Genomic DNA, 18176 nt, shown 5'->3' with positions numbered 1-18176 from the left:
TCCCACTGTTGTGGACTGCTTTCGGACTGCTGAAGCTTATAGGGAATCCAAATGTTTTGGATTGTTGGGTGTTTCTGTCTCTGCCTTTGTTAAGCGCTATGAGATGACTTGTTGTTGTAAATATGCCCTATACAAATAAAATTGAATTGAATTGAATTGAATTGAATTGGCTGCAAGGTGGCGCAGTTGGTAGCACTGTTGCCTCGCAGCAAGAAGGTTGCCGGTTCGCGTCCCAGTGAGGGCACCGGAATCTTGAATGCGTGGAGTTTGCATGTTCTCTCCGGGTTCTCTGGCCTCCTCCCACAAGGTCCAAAAACATGTTGAGCTTGGTTGTCTGTCTCTAAGTGTAGCCCTAAGTCGGCTGGGATAGGCTCCAGCCCCCCCGCGACCCTAGTGAGGATTAAGCGGTGTATAGATATTGAATGAATGGATGGATGAATTGAATTGAACTCCTTGGTCAGCGTCCATGGAGACCAGCTTTGCATTTGATTATAATGTTGCTACAAGAATTAGTTACATTTACCAGGATGCTATTAGGGATTCTTCTTGGACTCCACCACTCTCCCAGTGCAGGACTCACTTTCATTTCCCTACCAACCAATTGAGATGTTCCATCATGTGGAACTCCTTGTAATTTTTTTTTGTTTTGTTTTGTTTTAATTCAGCTTTGCACTGTGGCCACTCAACCTTGAAAACACTTGGATATAACTTTAGTCTTTCCTCTACTTATGAACACCCACAATGTGCAACCAGAGGTCCTCACTACGGTCATTGGTTTTAGCCATGAGTTGCAGCTGACAAGTTACTGACTAGAGAGTCACTGCATCAACTGTTCTCAGTTTATAGTGTATGAGAACGCTGTAGAACGTGGTAGTTTCAGGTCTTGCAGGTGTTTGAAGCTGTAATGACGCAGATTCAGACCAGAACCCTGAGTTTTGTCTTCAGGTTGACTTTTGATCCGTAGCCGTTAGTTGTTTGATTTGTTTTTATAGTAAAACTTTCCTCTGGGCTTCGCCTGGATTCCCAACTGAGCTTTTTAAAAATTATCCTTTTGAACAGTTTGTTGCCATGGCGACGGTGACGCTAACAAGCTCTTTGAGCAAAGATGTGACTGATGGAGGTTTTTTTGTTTGAGTCATTGGCAGAGTTTCAGTCAGTTGCTGCGACGTTTAGGAATCTGAGACTGAAAACTGGAAGAAGAAGAAACAAACTGAGCATTGAAGCTACAGTTTGAACTGATTTGATGCAGAGCAACTCGCTGGTACAGAACTCAACTGATCGTTTGGTTTAGACTGATTCTGTGAAACCATGTCTGAGGTTTTTTATTATAAATACAAAATACAAAAAATACAAAAATATACAAAATAAAATAACTGAACTGAATGTTTAAGTTATAATCATAAAAGTGACAACCTGAAAAATATTTCCATTATTCCTTTAAAAAAATGACTTTAATGAGAGATACAGGTGAATAGAGTGAATTTTTATAATAAATATCACCATGAAACATCCCCCGTTGATTACTTACAATAAAATATTTTGGGGGTTTTACAAATTTTCTGTTCAAGTATGCAAATGAGATGTTGTACATCTAAAATGCTTTCATTTGCATTCATTTCCACAACAGAAATCTGAACACTGGATGAAAAATCTGAAAATACTATCAGCAGCCAGAAAAAAAAATAAAAATTTCCTCTATGTTTTTAGGAGGGATACAAAATGCAAAATACAGATTGTCATAGATTGTTATTGTTGCTGTTGTTTGTTACTATCCAGTTTTTGAATCTTTTAATGCAATAATACCCTCGTTATTGATACTATTGTGTCTTAATAGCCATTTTTTTGTTGACATTTTAGTATATTAATATCCAGGTTCTTAACAGTTCTGTGTGCTAATGTTTGCGATTTTTGCACATCGTTATGATAATATGCAGGTATTTTTTTATTGGATTACCTTCACAACTAAAGATGATTTTAAGGAGGAAAACTTGACATTTACTTCCTTGTTTCCCAGTATTTGCAGTCTTTTGTTTTTGGCTCGATAGAATTAATATAAACACACAATATTAATGCATAAAAAAAAACTTCTTGAGGTCAAATTCATGTTTTGTAAATCCATCTTAGACAGATTCAAATAAATACTTACATTTTAGTTTAATTTTAATAGGGACTTAAAGAGGACTTAAAGACAAACTCAAAGAAAAAATAATCTTCTCTGATTAGTAGCAGCGTGAGACTTTACATTTACATGATTTTAAAAAATGTTTTAATGCATTATATCCACAATTATAAAGAGGCTTTGAGGGGCAAAACTTTACATTTTCTGAATTGCTTCTGATTATTTGCAGAATATTATTTTCCCTCAATGAGAGAAGCCATTTTAGAGTATAACTTATGAGATATTTTCATGTTGTCTGGTCACTGTAGAAAGGATTGTTGCCTTTTAATTGCCTCATATGTTGGAACCCAATATTTTAAAAAGCTGCGTCCTTATTAATGAGTAAGTGATTACATTTTGAGGTTGAATTCATGTTCTGTAAATCAATCTTTGATATATAAAACATTTGGATTATAGTTTATTATACTTGGAAGGATTTTTATTGGACTTTCTCAACAGTTTAAAAAGACATAAAGACATAAAAACAGACTCCTCTAATTAGCAGTAGCCTACAAGTTTATATTCATGTCTGAGTAAGTCACTGCTGTGTGTTAACATACAGATGTTGAATAATTTGATACAATATAACTTGTATTGTTGATACTGGTTTGTGCTAATATCCAGATTTTTCACACTTCAATAAATTTGTTATTGCATTTTCACTGCAAAACTTGACATTTTCTAAATAGCTTCTCATTACTAATTAATAAATTATTGCATCGGTTCTCCTTTACATGACAAGCACATCTACAGAACATCTGCCCCGAGGAACTCTGTCTCTGAATAATTTGTCTTTTACTTTCAGTCCGTCTGAGGAGGCCTATTGCCACCGCTGATGACGCAGGAAAACGCCGCTGAGCAAGGCCTGTACCCGGACAGGGACGGCCTGCGTGTCCGTGTGTCCATCTGGTCCGGGACCTGGAGAATCCGAGAGGACCAGGAGGAACTGTGCGCCAGCTTCCATTTGTGCGCTGCGCCACACTCTGCGCGGCCTGCAGGCCTTTGACACGGCTCTTTTTCGTGTCTGGCTCTTTAGAACGGGTCCAGACGGCGCTGACCCGGGTTAGTGTCATTGTGTAACCCTCATGCTTTATTTATTAATTTATTTTTTGCGCGTTTTTTGTACGGATGAGACGTCGCCCATTTCAGCACCACCAAGCTGGACAGCGACCGTCTCACCAAACTCCGTTCATTTTTCTGCCATTTTTAGACCCAGATTTTGATCGCTACGCTTTCTTAGGGAGGTTCTGCTGATCTTCATCTCCTAAAAACACGCAGCCCTGCCGCCCTCCCCCACCCGAAGCCCCGAGAAGCTCACCGAACATATGGATGTGTCCCTTGGTGATGGGGTTGAAGCTGCCGCAGGACAGCAGGATGACGTGCGTTTTGGTGGTTTCTGTCATGGTCCTTCCCTCCTCTGTGCTCTTCGGTCCTGTGCACCGGTCCGGTCCGGTCCCCGGTCCCACGATGGGTCGGGTGGTCGGTTGTTTGTGGCAGGCGGCCGACGCAGAGAGTCAGAGAGAGAGAGGCGAGGCTGGATGGAGAGTCTGCGGCAGGAGGCAGGAGGAGGAAACAGCGTCAGAGCATCATCAGCATCATCAGCATCATCACAGGTTCAGCCTCCCGCATCACAACAGCAGAGCAGCACCGTGGTGATGTTACAGCAGAGTGGAGCCTCACAGTGGAGGAAAACACTGAAAACATGGCAGAAGTATTCTGTTTGTTCCAAAATACAGATAAAAACGGTCATATCTAATGCTTTCTTTGTTGCTGTTCATCGTTTTTATGCCTTGCTCAATAAATATGTTAGAAATTCTTGTATATTATCATGCAAGTACTCACCTGTTAAATTCTAGGCTATCTGAAAAAAAGTAATTTAAAGGGATTAATTTAGGGCCACCTTATAAAAAATGTTAATATATACACTAGCTGTAAAAAAAAAAAAAAAAAAAAAAAAAAAAAAAAAGTACAGACAATAAAAGTTTTAGAAATTTTAGATTTATTATTATGTGCTGTCTAGTTCCAGCCTAACTGAAAAATAAAAGTCCTTGAACGGCATTAATTAAGATTCACCTGAAATATCACATTAACTTTGTAACTACATAATGTCTACATCAAAAATCTGGATTTTTACAAATGCTTACTGTTTTAAGTTTGACTGCAAAATTATTATTATTATTATTATTTTCAATGTATTTGAATCAGCAAAAAATACAATTTTACAGATATTTGCATTTATTTTCATAGTTTTGTTTTTAAGTGGAGAGCACTTTCACCTAAACGTCCTGTTGTTTAAATGTGCTCTCTAGTTTCTTTCCTCCTTTGTGAAAGTAAACTAAACCCATTTTTGGGTTGTGGAAAAAACTAGAACATTTGTCATCTTGAGCTTTGGCAAACACTGATCCACATTAAAACATACAACATCTTATAGACCACACAAGTAATTAAATAATTCCGAAACTATCCGATGTGAAAACAATTGTTTGTTGCAGCTCTGGTTAGTTATTAGGCTATATTTGATTTGATTTGATGTATTTATATATTCCCACAAGTATGTGCGCTATATGCAGGAGAAATTCAACTGGACACCCTAGAAAGTGAAGGTGAACCAATTAAACACTTGATTACAGATTGTATCCATCAAAGATTTGACTCTACAGTTCATCTCCACGTGAAACACATTAACACAAACTCAGGTCTGAAGCAACCAGATGCAGCCCTGACAATCATTAGCAGCATGCTGTTTTGAAACGTTAATTCATTTCTATTACAGCTGAGTGCATCATGTGGACATTAAAAGACATTTAAAGAGTTTCTGGTGATCACGTAAAGTATTCACTGCCAAAATTCTTTATAGCCTTTCTCAGTAATCAGTGGCACGACATCATTCAATCAGTTATTATAATTGCTAACAGGCTTCATCACGTCAATCTGGTCTTCTGTTTGACTACAGATTCTCATTGGAATTCAAGTCTGGCCTCCAACATCTTCAGATTGTTTTCTGTATGTTTCAGATCATTGTCTTGATGGAATGTGTAATGCTGACAGGGATAAGTTTTTGTGCAGACTGCCTGATGTTTTTCTTCTCTTTTCTCATCCATCGACTAAAAAGAATTATGCTTCCACCACCATCTTTAACTGTGAGGATGGTGTTCATGGGGTTCAGCGTTTCTTTCTTGTGTCTAAACAATTCAATTTTCATCTTATCCGACCACAGATGTGATGAGCAGCAGCTTTCTTCTTTTTCCAAGTTGAGCTTTTGTCCTTGGTTGGCGTCGATGAAAACACTAGAAAAATGTTATTTATACATCAGGCATGAAGGGCAAAAAATAAGCAAAAGAGTCAAAGCTGAAAGTGCAATATTATGATGACATAGTGCATCTCAACTGCATGCTACTGAATGCAATGTAGGTTTGGAACAGTTATAGTGTCACAGCAACAAATACATATACATATTCGTTCTAAAGGGAGAGGAGTCGGGGCTTAATTGAAATCCAGAAGTATACGCTACATACACAATATGTTTATGTTTCACTTACTTTTGTATAAATAAACCGTACTGTGTATCTTTTAAGATGCACCACTCAACGCTTCCTCAAAGTTCATTGCTAGTTGGAGGTGGAAACCCTCCAGCCTCCTTCTTTTTATCTCTACCAGCATCAGATTGCCTGAAATCAGACAGAACTATCAACTCCTGAAGTGAATCCTGAAGACTAATAGACATTAGAACTGAGCTGCTTTACTCTCCGTCTGTCATTGTTTGTTAAGTGTGTCACTATTGCATTGCATTGCCACACATTTACACATTTGTTCTACACTGTACATGCAGTTTTAAAGTCGCTGTGTTCACTGATATTGCAGTTATGACTCTATCCCCTGTCATTCTTGCAAAAAGTTGCTGGAGTGTGAAGAATTTTCAGCTCATGACAGTTGTAGTTGCAATAATTATTTAGTCCATCAGTTTGATTAAGCAGCACAGAAAGACTTATGTTTGGTTTCGAACTTCTTTTACTTTATTTATAAAGTGCCTTTTACAACAACATGTTGTACATCTACAATTTGTTAGTGTTACCTCTAAAGCCTGAAACAATGTCAAATCGATATAGTGACAAAACACATTGAATAATTAAATGTAACAACACTAAAGAACTCTGAAGAGACTCCAGTTGCTAGAGAGAGTAGAGAGATAACGCAAATTACAGCGACGGTGCAGGAGTTGTAACAGTTCATAAGATGCCTGAGAATTCTCAGGTTTTAAGCTTTTCCTCAGTATCAAAGAAATACTTGTTAGTACATCAAATGGTACGCAGCAAAGAAAAACAAACAAACAAACAAAAAACTTAGCAGCTGATTCACTGCACTTAATTTTTTACAAAGTGAACAAAAACAGGCTAAGAATCAGGACTCATGTAGCCCACAGCCTAAGTCACTGAATCCATGGATAAATGTTGAATATTAAGTATAAAGGTGCTTTAAATCTGAAACATCTTCCTTTGAACGAATTCTTACATATCGTTTCCAGCTTGGCTTCCAGATAATTATTGTTGCAGATGTTTCATGTCGACGACTTCTCACCTGTGTGGATTGCTTTATGCCTTTCAAGTGCTGATGAGACTGTAAAGCTTTTTCCGCAGGTGTTACACAAGTACGGCTTCTCACCGGTGTGGATTCTCATGTGACTTTTAAGCACTGATGGGACAGAAAATCTTTTTCCGCAGGTGTTACAAAGGTATGGTTTCTCACCTGTGTGGGTTCTCATGTGGACAATTAAATTACTACAATGACTGAAACTTTTTCCACATGTTTTGCAGGAATACGGCTTCTCACCTGTGTGAGTCCTCACGTGGAGCAACAAGTTTTCGTTACTTCTGAAACTCTTCCCACATGTTTCGCAAGGATAAGGCTTTTCATCGGTGTGGGTGCTCATGTGGAGCAACAAGTTATCCCGACGTCTGAAACCATTCCCACATGTTTCGCAAGAATAAGGCTTCTCACCTTTGTGGACTGCTGTGTGCCTTTTAAGTGCTGACGTGTCAGCAAATCTTTTCCAACAGAAGTTACATACATGTGGCTTCTCACCTGTGTGAGTTCTCATGTGAACTTTCAAATTACTACTATAAGTGAAACTTTTACCACATGTTTCACAGGAATACGGCTTCACACCTGTGTGGATTGCTGTGTGCCTTTTAAATGTGGTTAAGTCAGTAAATCTTTTCCCACAGGTGTTACACAGATACAGCTTCTCACCTGTGTGGAGTCTCATGTGGACCATCAAACTACGACTTACAGTGAAACTTTTTCCACATGTCTCGCAAGAATACGGTTTCTCACCTGTGTGACTTCTCATGTGGACAGTCAGATTACTACAATGACTAAAACTTTTCCCACATGTTTCACAAGAATATGGCTTCTCACCTGTGTGAGTCCTCATGTGTACCAACAAGTTATCATTACTTCTGAAACTTTTCCCACATGTTTCACAAGAATATGGCTTCTCACCTGTGTGGGTTCTCGTGTGGACTTTTAGGTGAGAGCTACAGCTGAAATTTTTCCCGCATGTGTTACAAAGGTATGGCTTCACACCTGTGTGGATTCTATAATGTTTCTTCATCTGGGCCTTATCTTTAAAGGCTTTCCCACAGACATCACATTCTACTGATTTTTTACCTGCATCACTTTCACAGTGACTCTCTGACATGGGAGAGATGTCACTGTGGTCACTTTCCTCATATGCTGGTGTCACCAAAAACGTATCCGTCTCCTGCTTCACTATAATCTGCCTTATCTCCTGACTGGTGCAGGGTTCCTCATGTTCAGCTTTAATCTGCTGAAACTCAGGGGTCTCCTGACCCAGACTGGTGTAGAGTTCCTCCTGTTCCTCTTTAATCTGTGGAGGTTCGAGGTCATCCTGGTCCACACTTGTGCAGATTTCCTCCTGTTCCTCTTTTATTTGTAGAGGGTCTCGGTCCTCCTGGTCTACATGGGTGCACAGTTCCTCCTGTTCCTCTTTAATCGGTGGAGACCCTGAGTCTTCTTGTTCTAAACTGGAGTTCCTGTCCTTGTCGCAGAGCTGCTGATCCGTGAGAAGTTCTTGTTCTGCACAGGCATAATGCTGTGGAAGGTCTGGGGCGACAAAGAAATACAAGAAAAAAAAGGTCACTGATGAGATGGTAATAAAACCACACATCTGAGCATAGTGAATGAAATCCATGTGCATAAATGTTACATGTTTGAAAAGAAGTAGGAGGTAGTATACATATACATAATCCATTTGCACATTTCTGAATTATCTAGCATTGCTCAAATGTAGCCTTAGCCAAGGACAGCGGTAAGAAGGATGGAGATGAATGGGACAGGACAGAAGAGGAGAACAGAGTGGAAGAGCAGAGTGGAAAGCATGTCTGGCTGTAGTCTGCAAAACGGAGCGGCATTCAGTGTTGAACCTCTAAGCCCACAAATCGTCATTTAATTGGTTAAACTATCATATCTTGGTGGGGTAAAACGCAGATTGGAATTGGATGCTGGATGATGGCTGTGAGGGTTGAGTGTTACACTGATAGCTGCTGTATGTGGCTGAACCAAATAAGTCAGGCAATTTAAACATTAATTAAGTGAAGGTATGTAAGGGTCAGTTCTCAATCTGCAGACCAATATTCTCTGTCAGTGCTTCACCGATACATGCAACATGTTTAATAGGCATTGGTGATAAAACGACAGCAAAATGTACAGGCGATAGACAATTCATGAAAAGTAAAAGTAAAATTATCTGATAAAATGTTCAATAGTCTTACTTTCATGCATTAAATGCTAGATGTGCATGTTCCCAGAATTGTGTAAAACTTTTGATTTAAAACGTGAAGGTGCAGATTGTGTCCCTACGACTCTCTGACTATTGGGGTTTTTTTTGTTTTTTTTTTTTGCTTTCTTACATCTATTTTTGACATAGATTTGCCATTTAATGCTGGGTAAGCACTGCTTGTGACAGAAGTCTCTGTCATGGTGGTACATTGCTAAAAGCCACCCACAATGCTCTCTGTTTGCTAACGACCGCCACTTCAAGTCACAAGTACAATAGCTAATGTAAAATATGTTTTTTGATATGTATGCTCTTAGTCTTCTGCCTTTATAGTTATTATGCTTTCAAATAGTTCAATCATAAATGCAGATTCATTGATAAAAAATTAATCATTAATATCCCAATAACCACACACCCATGGTGTACACATGACATAAATTGGTCTGCTAGTAATGCAGTTGCACATGTGCCAGAAGAACAAGAAAACGTATGAGGAGATTCTCTGTCATCCACACCTTCATAATTTCATCATTGAAAGAGCTGGAATTAAAGTAGGTAGTGCAGGACTTTTGAGGTGCTTTGATTTTTACATGCTTTCAATCACCATAGAAAGTATTCTCCAGAAACCTTGTGCTCGACAGCAGGAATATTCACTGGCACAGTCCTACAGCCCGATCTGTAAGTAGTAATATCCTCCTGAGAACTGAGGGAAAAAGTGTAATTTGCTGCACTCTGCATTTTGTGTCAGCATAAAAAAAAAAAGTTCCCCTCATCCCACCCAAATACATAAGATACCATTGGAAAGGGCAGGATGTCCTCTATTGAGCTATTAGAACTTTGTAGCTTAGGTCAAATGAGTCAAAAGATATGCAGCGCTTAACAAATTTATTAGACCAACTGTCATAAAAACAAGAAAACATAAATAGTTTGGGAAATCTTTCAAAAACTTATTTAAAATTAAAAAGGTTATTGTTATTATTTTGGCAAATAAACTGCAACAACTAAATCGTCCTTTTTCATACATAATAACCACAAAACATCATACTTTGTGTGGCCTCCTTTGGTCTTGATAACAGCTTGCATTCTTGCTGGCATCGTTTTTATGTCTCTTTTGTTATTGAGCTCCAAATAGTTTATAGCCGTTCCCACAGACTTGCTTTTGATGAAACTGTTGTGCAATCAGTCTTTGAATGTACTACATCCCAAATTAGTTTAATAGGATTCAAATCCAGACTTTGATATGGTCGGTCCATCAGTTCCAGGACTCCACATTCCTTTTTCTTGGTCAAATAGTCTCTGCGCAGCTTTGAAGTATGCTTGGGCTCATTGTCTTGTTGGTGTATGAACCCATAACCAATCAGAATCAGTCAGAAGGGATTCCATGATGCACTAAGATGTTGTTGCAGATGTTCTTGTTCATGATACCGTCGATTTTCACATTTTGGCAACTACCAGTGCTGTTATTTTAGGGAAGCTGTGGCATAAACCTTACACTGGTTGGTGGTCTAATACATTTGTTTAGTACTGTAGCTCAAAAACAAATTTCCACTACAGAGGACATAAATGAATACGTTTACGGAGGACATAGTCGGAGGTTTCAGAAACACCCACAGCTCCCCAGTCTGCACACCGCCAGGCAGCTACTATAGCGTGAATAGAAATGTGGGCGTGTCCGCTGTCAAAGTCTGCACCAAGAACTGGCCTTCAAACCGGCCTACGTGGTCCAAAAGACGCCCAAGAAGACCTGAGACGGTCGGTCTGACAGCAGTGACACCAGCCATGTAAGCAGGACTGAGTTTAGAGAATAAAGCAATTTCTTGGTTGGAATCCAAACACCACAAATACATCATCTATTGTCCCGTTAGCTTGTCAGTTTTCCGTCGTCAAACGCAACAGTCAACTTAGCGTTAGCTTCGCTAGTTAGCACGGTATTCTCATACTGTGCTCCGAAAAATAAATGTAACGCAGAGCTCTGGTTAAGTCGCAGCTCTCAGTTATTTCTCTCAGACTCTAGTGGTTTTACATACCTATAGTGTGTAACGGTATCTGTGGTTTCCAGATGATGTCCAGCAGTCTGCGCTGACGATCGATCTCTTCCTCGTACTGGACGATGGTTTTTTCAAACTCTGTGAATATTTCTTCAGCAGCAGCAGTTAGTCGCTCGCTGATCACCTCTCTCAGATACTGAACCGAACACATTTTACCTTAAACTGCTGAAATATTGACCGGAGACACGACAACACAACCGTCTTCCAGCTCAGTTCACACATCAGTCAAGCGAACTACTAGCCATGGGTGTGTTAGCTACTTCCGCCGGGTGTCGCACTACGAAGTTCCGTCACTTCAACGTAAGATGCCTAAAAACACATCAGCAGGATGAAAGAACTTCACACAAAACAGTTAAAATATTGTTAACTAAATACATTAAAATCATTACTGCTTTCAAGTTGTCAGTAAAATATAAAATTAATGTTATCAAAATATGATGTAAAATATATGCAGTGGTCTATTTTTCCAAAATGCAAAAAAACAAAGTGAAGGATTTGATTTTGGGATTAAAAATGTATCACGTGGATACTTTTTATTAGCAAACCAGAGAGAAATTAACAATCTGTGTTTCTGTACAGGTCCAAACATATTACAATATACACTATTATAGAGTTGGATTACACCTCAGTTACTACAGTACTCACAAAGAAAGACTTAGTGTGTTACAGCAGTGTTGTCTGATATGATGATCGGAGTGATGATCAAGTTAATTTAATATCAATATGCTAAGCTCTGATTCCCATGTTTTCCTCAAAGTCTTACATTTCCTCACCTCAATGGCAAATTAAACCTCAGAAAAAGTATTAGGTCAAAAATCTGACTGATATTTTGAATGTCAGATATGAATTTTTTTGTTGAAACAAAAGACACTTTGAGACTAAACCGTTAATGACAGAATTTTATACATTCTGTGTGACACTTTCTAAGGCCAACAGAATCATTTATTTCAAGAGCAACATGAAGATGTGAAAAAACAATTTGTGACAACAAAAGTGTAAACTGATTTTACAAGATCTTTTCTTTTTGGCCTTTCAGAATTTAGAATAGTCAGATGGAGACTGAGACAGGAAAGGCCAGGGTTAGAAGAGCTGGGGAAGGACATGCAGCCATGGTCGCACTTGCACCACGCCGGTGCGGTGGGGATTTTCAGCCCCTGTACATGGGTCACCCGCTCAACCTGTTGAGCTCCTAGGGTCCCCAACTTACCAACATTCCAACGATAGAACATTCAAGATTATAGTTTAATAATAAGAGGAGATATTTTTTCTTTTGCAATCAATACCTTTAATTGTAGTATCACAGTACATTTTACTGATTATACTGACATACTAATACTTAACATTTTCAATGATGTGACAGTATGGTATCAGTGCTTTTACTAAGTCTGTGTGTTATGTTCACTGTCACAGTGGAGAAATAAAGCTTCCTGTTCTGTTTACACAGTTCAGTACAGTGTTTGTTCTATTTTTTCCCAATTTCCTTTAATCTTTAGTTTAACAGGAAAAATACGATTATTCTTTTTTACAGGAACACCCGGCCGAAAAGTCAGCAGCTCAACTGAACAGATTATAGCTATCAACCACTTACATAAAGATTTATATAAAAATGAAGTGTAGTACAGTCCCATGAAGTTCACAAGTCAGTGACCATGACTCAATTCAGACTAGTCATAACATGAGGCCTGAACGTTGCTTTGAATTCGTTTAGTGAGATCAGCTGTTCAAAATTTAGGAAATTTTGCAAGTGATTCCAAGCAAAGACAGAATACACTTAAATATCTTTTCAAAGTTCAGCACAAGTTCTGAAAGCAGATAGGAGGAGTAAGTTCTGGGAGGGAATACAACAGCTTCCTGTATGTTTCTGACTGATATAAATACTCAGATACGAATGAAGCAGACCAAGAACAGGTTTATAATCAAGTTAGTGATTGAGTCTGTGGGTGGACAAGACAGGTCCTCTAACTCAAATGTGTAACACTCAGTGATAAGTCGAGGTTTAAATAAACACCAAATACTCTGCGGTAGACTGTATTTAGTGATTGTAAGCAGAATGGGGAGGTATACATGTCAATGACATCAACATAATCCAGCACAAGCATAAAGCTGATGGCAATCAATTAGTGTTTGAAATTGTTATGAGTGAAATTTGTTTATGAAGCAATAAGCAGAATGAAAACACAACTTTTTTTTTTTTTTTATGATTCCTTTGCAAGTGTCATTTTTGAACCAGTTCTCTATGGTCAACTCTGTTTCACTGTCATGGTTGTTTTTCTATTGACATTGTAGCACCAATATTTTCAGGAAGAACATTCTGTTCACAAAAGCAAAAAGAAAGTTTGGAGACTCCTAAGTATGATAAAACTATCTCGTAATTACAAGAAAAAGATCCCACATGTGCGATATCTGATCAAGCTGCCCGATCTGAATGTGCTGAAAAAAAAAGTATTTGAACATTGCCCGGATTCTGTAAATAGGAAACAGTGGTTTAGACCATGCCATTTTCTGATGCTATTTATGAAATAACAAATTAGAGGCATCTGTGACAGTATCTGGTTCATGCTGTCTTTATATGCCAATTACATAAATATCAATAATCTTTAACCTGAATCTGACTTAACCTTTAAATATGAAAGCTACAGCTTTAACCCGAACCAATGAACTTTTTAAGCTTGGTTCCCTGATTATTTTTCCTACAGATGTTTCAGGACGACGGCTTCTCACCTGTGTGGGTTCTCATATGGACAGTCAAATTACTACAGTGACCAAAATTCTTCCCACATGTTTTGCAAGAATATGGTTTCTCACCTGTGTGGAGTTTTGTATGACTCTTAAGTGCTGAAAAGTCACTAAATCTTTTCCCACACACGTTACAAACGTATGGCTTCTCACCTGTGTGGAGTCTCATATGTACCAACAAGTTATCCTTAAATCGGAAACCTTTACCACATGTTTCACATGAAAATGGCTTCTCGCCTGTGTGGGTTCTCATGTGCTCGGTCAAATGAGCACTTCGACTGTAACTTTTTGCACATAAGTTGCAAGAATACGGCCTCTCACCAGTGTGAGTTCTCATGTGGTCAGTCAAATGATTACTTCGGCTGAAAGTTTTCCCACATGTTTTACAAGAATGCGGCTTCTCACCTGTGTGGATAGCCAGATGTCTTTTAAATGCTGATATGCCAGTAAATGTTCTTCCACAGGTCTTACAAAGGTACGGCTTCTCACCTGTGTGGATTCTCATGTGGACGGTCAAACTACTAGTTTGACTGAAACTTTTCCCACATATTGTGCAAGAATGTGGCTTCTCGCCTGTGTGCGTTCTCATGTGGAGTTTCAGCGTAGTGCTATAACTGAAATGTGTCCCACAAGTTTCGCAAGTATATGGCTTTTCACCTGTGTGGATTCTAAGATGTCTGTTCATTTGGGATTTATTCTTGAAAGCTTTTCCACAGACATCACATTCTACAGACTTTTTCCCTACGTCAGCATCACAGTGGCTGTCTGATATGGGAGAATTGCCGCTGTGGTCACTTTCCTCATAAGCAGAGGTCTCCATAAAGCTATCAGTCTCCTGCTTTACTACAAGCAGCTCTCCCTCCTGACTGGTGCAGAGTTCATCCTGTTCCTCTTTAATCTGTGGAGGTTCTGGGTCCTTCTGGCTCAAACCGGTGCAGAATTTATCCTGTTCGTCTTTAATGTGTGGAGGTTCTGGGTCCACCTGTTCCAGACTGCTGTAGAGTTCCTCCTGTTCCTCTTTAATCTGTGAAGGCTCGGGCTTCACCTGGTCCGGACAGGTGAAAAGCTCCTCCTGTTCCTCTTTAATCTGAGGAAGCTGCTGGCTTGCCTGGTCCAGACTGGTATAGAGTTCCACCTGTTCCTCTTTAATCTGTGGAGGCCCTCGGTCGTTGAGACTGCAGCTCCCTTCCTGATTACAAAGCTGCTTGTCATCAAAAACATCCTCCTCCTTGTAGACATGTTGTGGGAGCGCTGGAAGGCCAAAAGAAAAAAGTTACAAACTCAGTAGGCAAAATTGAGCAAAAAAAAAAAAGCAAACAAAAAAAAAAACAAGGTTGCTGTGCAAGTCTGCAGTATAAACCTCATACATGAAGATGTTAGTGGACCAATAAATGAGATGAATGAATCATATGTTGACACTTGTGATGAAACATTGGCATAAACATTTTCATACAAATATCTTAATATATTTATCAAATGCAGAGCAAGCACACTAATGTCTGAGACGTGGCTCATTAACATAAGCCACAGCAAAGGTTTGGGGAAAAAAGTGAGTTAAATGACTTTGGCAGAAGTATTGAGAGGCCAGTTTGAAAAGGCGACAGAAGAACAGTGACTTTTGATTGAGAGAAGAATCTGAAGAGGAATTTAATTTGTTGTCTCCAGCTGTATGTAGCTTAACAGGTTCGCACATGTAACGTATTCCCTAAAGTAAGAATCTGTATCGCTAAAATTATTGTCAGAAGGTCAATCAGTGAAAGGGAGACCCTTCTCACAGCCGATTTAAATCACAAACTCTAATCGTGACCTCCTTTGGAGCTGATCAACTGTGAGTTGGAGGCAGAAAATTCCCCATTTTAAGCAGATTTACAGATACAGAAGTTTCACCGTTCCAAAGTGTGGTTCAAAACGCCTACTAGGCTTTAACAAAGTAAAAAGGTGCAAAACAGCAGCGCTGCCGAGCAGGAAGCTAACATAGAAGGCAGAACGACGTGCTAGCTTTGTTAGCACCTTTAGCATGTTAGCTGGGCGGCTGGAAGCTTGCGTTGTCCTCATTAGCCTCTAGTTTCATCTCATGTTTCTAAACTCTGCATTGATCTTCTAGTTCAGTCAGTTTCTCCTGAATCTGCTACAGACTGTGTTGTAGTTTTACATACCTGCTGTGTTTATCGTTATTTCAGGTTTCCAGACCGTCGTTGGTTCACATGTTGAGGCATTTTCTTGACTGCAAACATTTTCTTGTTCGGCAGTAAACTCTGTCAGACACTCAGATGAAGACATTGTAACTTCAAATACTGAAATATTGATCTAAGATACGACAACACAGCCGTCTTCCAGCTCTGTCCATACATCAGTCAAGCTAACGCAGCTGGCGCCTTTTCATTGTTTACTTCCGGCTGGTGTCACAGTGTAAAGCTGTGACAGAGGACAATAGTTAACTTTAGTTCCACCTTGTAATTAAAAAACAACAACACCAAAAACAAACAAACAAATAAAACACAACAAACAAAAAACAAACAAACAAAAAAACCCTAATGTATATTATTACTGTTTTTGTACAACTGTTTTTGTTTCCGTAGTTTAGCCAGGTCTTATTGTACAATTTCCAGCAGGGATATGCGTTCTGCACTCCTAAGAAAAGACAACACCAACAAAATAAACAAACTGATACATAAATGTAGCAAATCTCTGTAGGGCAAGAAGCATTTAATTGTTTTTTTTTTTTTGTTTTTTTTCATCACCCACTGGTACACTTACAAAAATTCAATCTTGATGAGCTCAGGTGTCACAGTATTTTTGTTCCATTTGTGTCTCAGTCAAATGTGATCTCCACAACTGCTGGTAAAACACTATAATGACTCATACAGCTACTATTATTGTTTGTATATTCAGTTTCGAACTTTTAAACTGTTTACATGCACCAACTGGAGCAGCACTCCTAATGTCGCTGCATACAATAAAGTGACAATAAAAGCATTCTGATTCTGATACTGTGTGTGTGTGTGTGTGTGTGTGTGTGTGTGTGTGTGTGTGTGTGTGTGTGTGTGTTGCCAGCTTTGAATTATGGTTTAATGATTAACCCAGGCCACAGTCTATGAGAAATAATGTAAACTAAATTTTAAAAAAAGAAATGGAGTCAAACAAAAATCACAGCTCAAAACGTTATTCAGTGATACATATAGTTAGAGCATTACTACTAATTTACTATTCACAAATGAATAGAACACATTCAGAACTGATCTGATTGTCAAAGTCTCTGTCACAGTCATTAAGAGTTTCTCCAGTAAAATTGATCTTTGTCTTAACTAATGATTATTCTGATCACAACATAGCAATGTCGAACAATACACTGATTCAGAAAGATGTTCTTATACCAAGAAGAAGAAGAATCTTTATGTTGTCCAAAGTCTGTGTGAGTTTTCTGTGAAAAAATATTTTTTAATCAGAGTTCACAAAGTCCTGTTGTGGAATCTTCTCCTCGTCTGTGGGTTTTGGAGAGTTCGCATGTTCGTGACAGAGATCATCATCATCTGTTAGTGTTGTTCTACAGTCACACGAAACTTCACTGGTAAAATCTTTAGTGACTGATGTGACTAAGTGTAAAAATATGGAAACACCCTCTCAGTGAACGTGTGTGTGAAGGTGTGTTTGTGTGTTAGTATCAGGATCAGAGAACAACAGCTTTTCTCTGTTCCAGTCCACATTCACTCTGATCCTCTGAAGCGTCTTCTGTACTGGAACAAAAGTGGGTAGACGTGATGGAGAGAACGCTTTGTATTCATCCTTATAGAACAAAACTGTCCACAATCCAGGTCTTAGGTGTATTGTCCTCTGGATAGATTCCTTGAACACACCCATGGAACAGCCTAAACTGTCTCCAACTAAACTGTCCCAGCTGTGAGTCCCTGAGTTAAAACCCTCAGAGCTCAGGACAGAGAAGTGATCTTTAAACCTCTCTGGATTATCAGGAAGCTGCTGTTTGTCTCCTGAACTCATGCCAGAGATGTTCACAAGTCTTTTTTTGCAAGTCCAAGTCAAGTCTCAAGTCTTTGGTTACAAGTCCAAGTCAAGTCTCAAGTCTTTGTGGGGTGAGACTTGGTCAAGTCTCAAGTCTTTGGTCACGAGTCCAAGTCAAGTCTCAAGTCTCTAAAAAATAAGTCTCTCATGTCTCTTCCTGTTTTAATGAGCTTTCTATCATCTGCTGCTACTCAGTCTACTAACAGTACTGCACAGCTATATCTAAGACATCCAAAGCATCTACTGTATTATTATCCCTCCTTCATCTATTAGCATAAAGTATCAGCACTGATTAGCTGTTTGTTAGATGATCACTTTAAACAGGGTCCTGCAATGCAAGATGAAGAAAACACACAATGAATGACTTCCTTTAAAGGAAACCGTATTCTTCCAGCATGAAAATACAGTTACAATATATCTT

The 18176-nt window shown here is 38.9% G+C and overlaps 3 protein-coding genes across 3 annotated transcripts in view; all 3 read right to left on the bottom strand.

Annotated features, from left to right (window-relative positions):
* The window catches only part of nmnat2 (nicotinamide nucleotide adenylyltransferase 2), a 24154-nt gene extending 20512 nt beyond the window's left edge, over positions 1 to 3642 (bottom strand). The window contains exon 1 of the mRNA XM_008275688.1: positions 3477 to 3642. Coding sequence (XP_008273910.1) covers positions 3477 to 3561 — 85 coding nt within the window. The 5' untranslated portion in view covers positions 3562 to 3642. The remainder of the gene's footprint in view (positions 1 to 3476) is intronic.
* Positions 3632 to 11242, bottom strand: LOC103352988 (serine/threonine-protein phosphatase 4 regulatory subunit 2-A-like; the record flags this gene model as incomplete). Its single annotated transcript, XM_008275722.1, has 3 exons — positions 10982 to 11242; positions 7826 to 8281; positions 3632 to 3705 (listed from the first exon to the last, which is right to left on the bottom strand). Coding segments are annotated over exons 1-3 (702 nt in total), but the record flags the coding sequence as incomplete, so codon positions are not given.
* A 12-nt stretch (positions 11243 to 11254) lies between these two features.
* LOC103352987 (uncharacterized) lies at positions 11255 to 16018 on the bottom strand. Its single transcript, XM_008275719.1, has 3 exons — positions 15895 to 16018; positions 14484 to 14989; positions 11255 to 11311 (listed from the first exon to the last, which is right to left on the bottom strand). Exons 1-3 carry the CDS (start codon positions 16016 to 16018, stop codon positions 11255 to 11257), a joined length of 687 nt encoding a protein of 228 aa, XP_008273941.1.
* Between the last annotated feature and the right edge of the window lie 2158 nt (positions 16019 to 18176).

The sequence above is a fragment of the Stegastes partitus genome, unplaced genomic scaffold (genome assembly GCF_000690725.1).
Source record: "Stegastes partitus isolate 25-593 unplaced genomic scaffold, Stegastes_partitus-1.0.2 Scaffold57, whole genome shotgun sequence".
NCBI lineage: Eukaryota > Metazoa > Chordata > Actinopteri > Pomacentridae > Stegastes > Stegastes partitus.
The sequence above is the reverse complement of the archived record's forward strand: the minus strand, read 5'-3'. Positions and strand labels throughout refer to the sequence as shown.